Source organism: Propithecus coquereli, unplaced genomic scaffold, assembly GCF_000956105.1.
Source record: "Propithecus coquereli isolate 6110/MARCELLA unplaced genomic scaffold, Pcoq_1.0 Scaffold240, whole genome shotgun sequence".
NCBI classification, from domain to species: Eukaryota; Metazoa; Chordata; class Mammalia; order Primates; family Indriidae; genus Propithecus; species Propithecus coquereli.
Window position 1 is genome coordinate 2,368,153 of NW_012147953.1, and position 2,379 is coordinate 2,370,531.

General features: G+C 40.6%; 1 protein-coding gene across 1 annotated transcript; it reads left to right on the forward strand.

Moving 5' to 3' along the window:
• Positions 1–492: 492 nt before the first annotated feature.
• LOC105811823 (tripartite motif-containing protein 60-like) lies at positions 493–1,948 on the forward strand. Its single transcript, XM_012646100.1, has one exon. It carries the CDS (start codon positions 493–495, stop codon positions 1,912–1,914), a length of 1,422 nt encoding a protein of 473 aa, XP_012501554.1. The 3' UTR covers positions 1,915–1,948.
• The last annotated feature ends 431 nt before the right edge of the window (positions 1,949–2,379 follow it).

The window sequence follows — 2,379 nt, forward strand, 5'->3', positions numbered from 1 at the left end:
CGAACTCCTGAGCTCAAACAATCCGCCCGCCTCGGCCTCCCAGAGTGCTAGGATTACAGGCGTGAGCCACCGCGCCTGGCCCATTGATGATTCTTGTGTGAATGTTTTAATACATTTGGAATCAGGTTTTTTAACTTAATGTCTTTTCTCTCCCATAGGAAAGATTCCTTATCTTGGTTCTGAGGCTGCTTTCTTCAATAAGAAAATGATTAGGCTTGACTTAAAATCATTGAGTGGAAAGAGCAGCAGCCCAGCTAATATGTTCTAATATTCAATAGGCTACAGGCTGCGAAGCAGTGTTGGCAGCAGACTCTGGAGCTAAGGGCACAGAGCTAAAGGTTTTAGAGACTGTCATCAACACATCAAGTCAGCAAAACCAAAAGCTGGCCAGCTTTCAAGGTCTGGGGAAAGATAGCCACTGCCTACTGGATCTTGAGCTCTAGAGAACCAGGCTTTACTAAAAGAAGCATTACCTTACCCACCACCAGCTCAATGGAGACTGTGACAGCCCTGGAAGACCTGCGAGCAGAGGCTAGCTGTCCCATCTGTCTGGACTACTTGAAAGACCCAGTGACCATCAGCTGTGGGCATAACTTCTGTCGCCCCTGCATCAGTATGTCCTGGAAGGATCTCAATAATAGTTTCTCCTGTCCTGTTTGCCACTTTTGCTGTCCAGAAAGGAAATTCATAAGCAATCAACAGCTGGGTAATTTGACTGAGATTGCTAAGCTACTCCAGCTAAGAAGAAGCAAGAGGAAGCAGCAGGAAGAGAATCTTGTATGTGAGAAGCACAATCAGGTTCTGACCTTTTTCTGTGAGAATGACCTGGAGATTTTATGTCTGCAGTGCAATTCCTCCACTGACCACCAGCATCACCGTGTTTGGTCCATAGAAAAGGCTGCATCCTTTCATAAGAAAAATTTGGAGTGTTACATTGCATCATGGAAGGAGAGTGTGGAACTATTTGAAAAAGTGGGAACTATGCAAACCAGAAAATCACTGGAACTGAAAAAAAAGGTAAAACATAGGAAAGAAGAAGTAAAGTCTGAATTTGAGCAACTTAGGTTGTTTCTCCAAAATCAGCAGGAGACTGTTCTTAGGCAATTACGAGATGAAGAGATGGCTGTTTTAGCAAAACTAAATGAAAACCTAACAAAATTTTCAGATCATGCCTCCTCATTAAAATATCTATTAAAGGAGACAGAGCGCAAATATGTGAAGTCAGAACTGGAATTACTGGCAGATATTAAGAGTATCTATCACAGATATAAAAACTTAAAATGCCCTGAGCCCTTTTCATTCATATTAAAAGAATATGGTTACCATCTTCCTCCACAATATTCTGGCCTTAACAAAATCATCAAGCAATTTCAAGTAGATGTAATTCTAGATCCTGAAACAGCACATCGTAAACTTTTTGTCTCAGAAGATAGAAAAACTGTGCGATATGGAAATACAATGCAAAACTTACCTCATAACCCAGGAAGATTTTATCTCTGCCCAGCTGTCTTGGGTTCTAATGCATATCAGTCTGGCAGGCAGTACTGGGAAATAGAAGTGAAAGACAAGCCTGAATGGGTTGTGGGTGTCTGTGATGACTCTCTTCCCAGAAGGAAGAAGAGTCAGAATCAACCAATATCGGTAAAGAATGGATTATGGGGAATTGGGCGATGTAGTCAGAGTAATTATATTGCACTGGGTCCTAGGAAAGCTAATCTTCTGCCAAAAGTAATACCTAGTAAGATTGGCATTTTTTTAGACTTTGAAATGAGTGAGGTTTCCTTTTACAATTTGAATGATAGATCTCTTCTGTATACTTTCAATGACCATTTCACAGGAAGACTTTGGCCTTATTTCTATACTGGAACTGACTCAAAACCTCTTAAAATCTGTACAGTAACAGATTCTGAATGATGAACTATTGAAAGACTCTCATTTGTTTCTTTTTCTTTCAGTTAGTGGACATAACTAAGCCAGTAAATCTAATCTTAACAATTCTGTATTTTTTTTTCAGTTTCCTCCACAACCAGCACGATATTTATCTCAGTTTCAGCAACTTCTAAAAAATGTGATGATAGTGCCTACTTTGTAGATAAATTTTGGGGCACAATTGGAAGGTGCTTTAGAAATTCTAAGATTAAATACTTGAAAAATATATTACTTAAGAAAATTTATGGCCGGGCGCAGTGGCTCATGCCTGTAATCCTAGCACTCTGGGAGGCTGAGGTGGGAGGATTGCTTGAGCTCAGGAGTTCGAGACCAGCCTAAGCAAGAGCGAGACCCTGTCTCTACTATAAATAGAAAGAAATTAGCTGGACAACTAAAAATAGAAAAAAAAATTAGCCGGGCATGGTGGTGCGTGCCTGTAGTCCCAGCTAC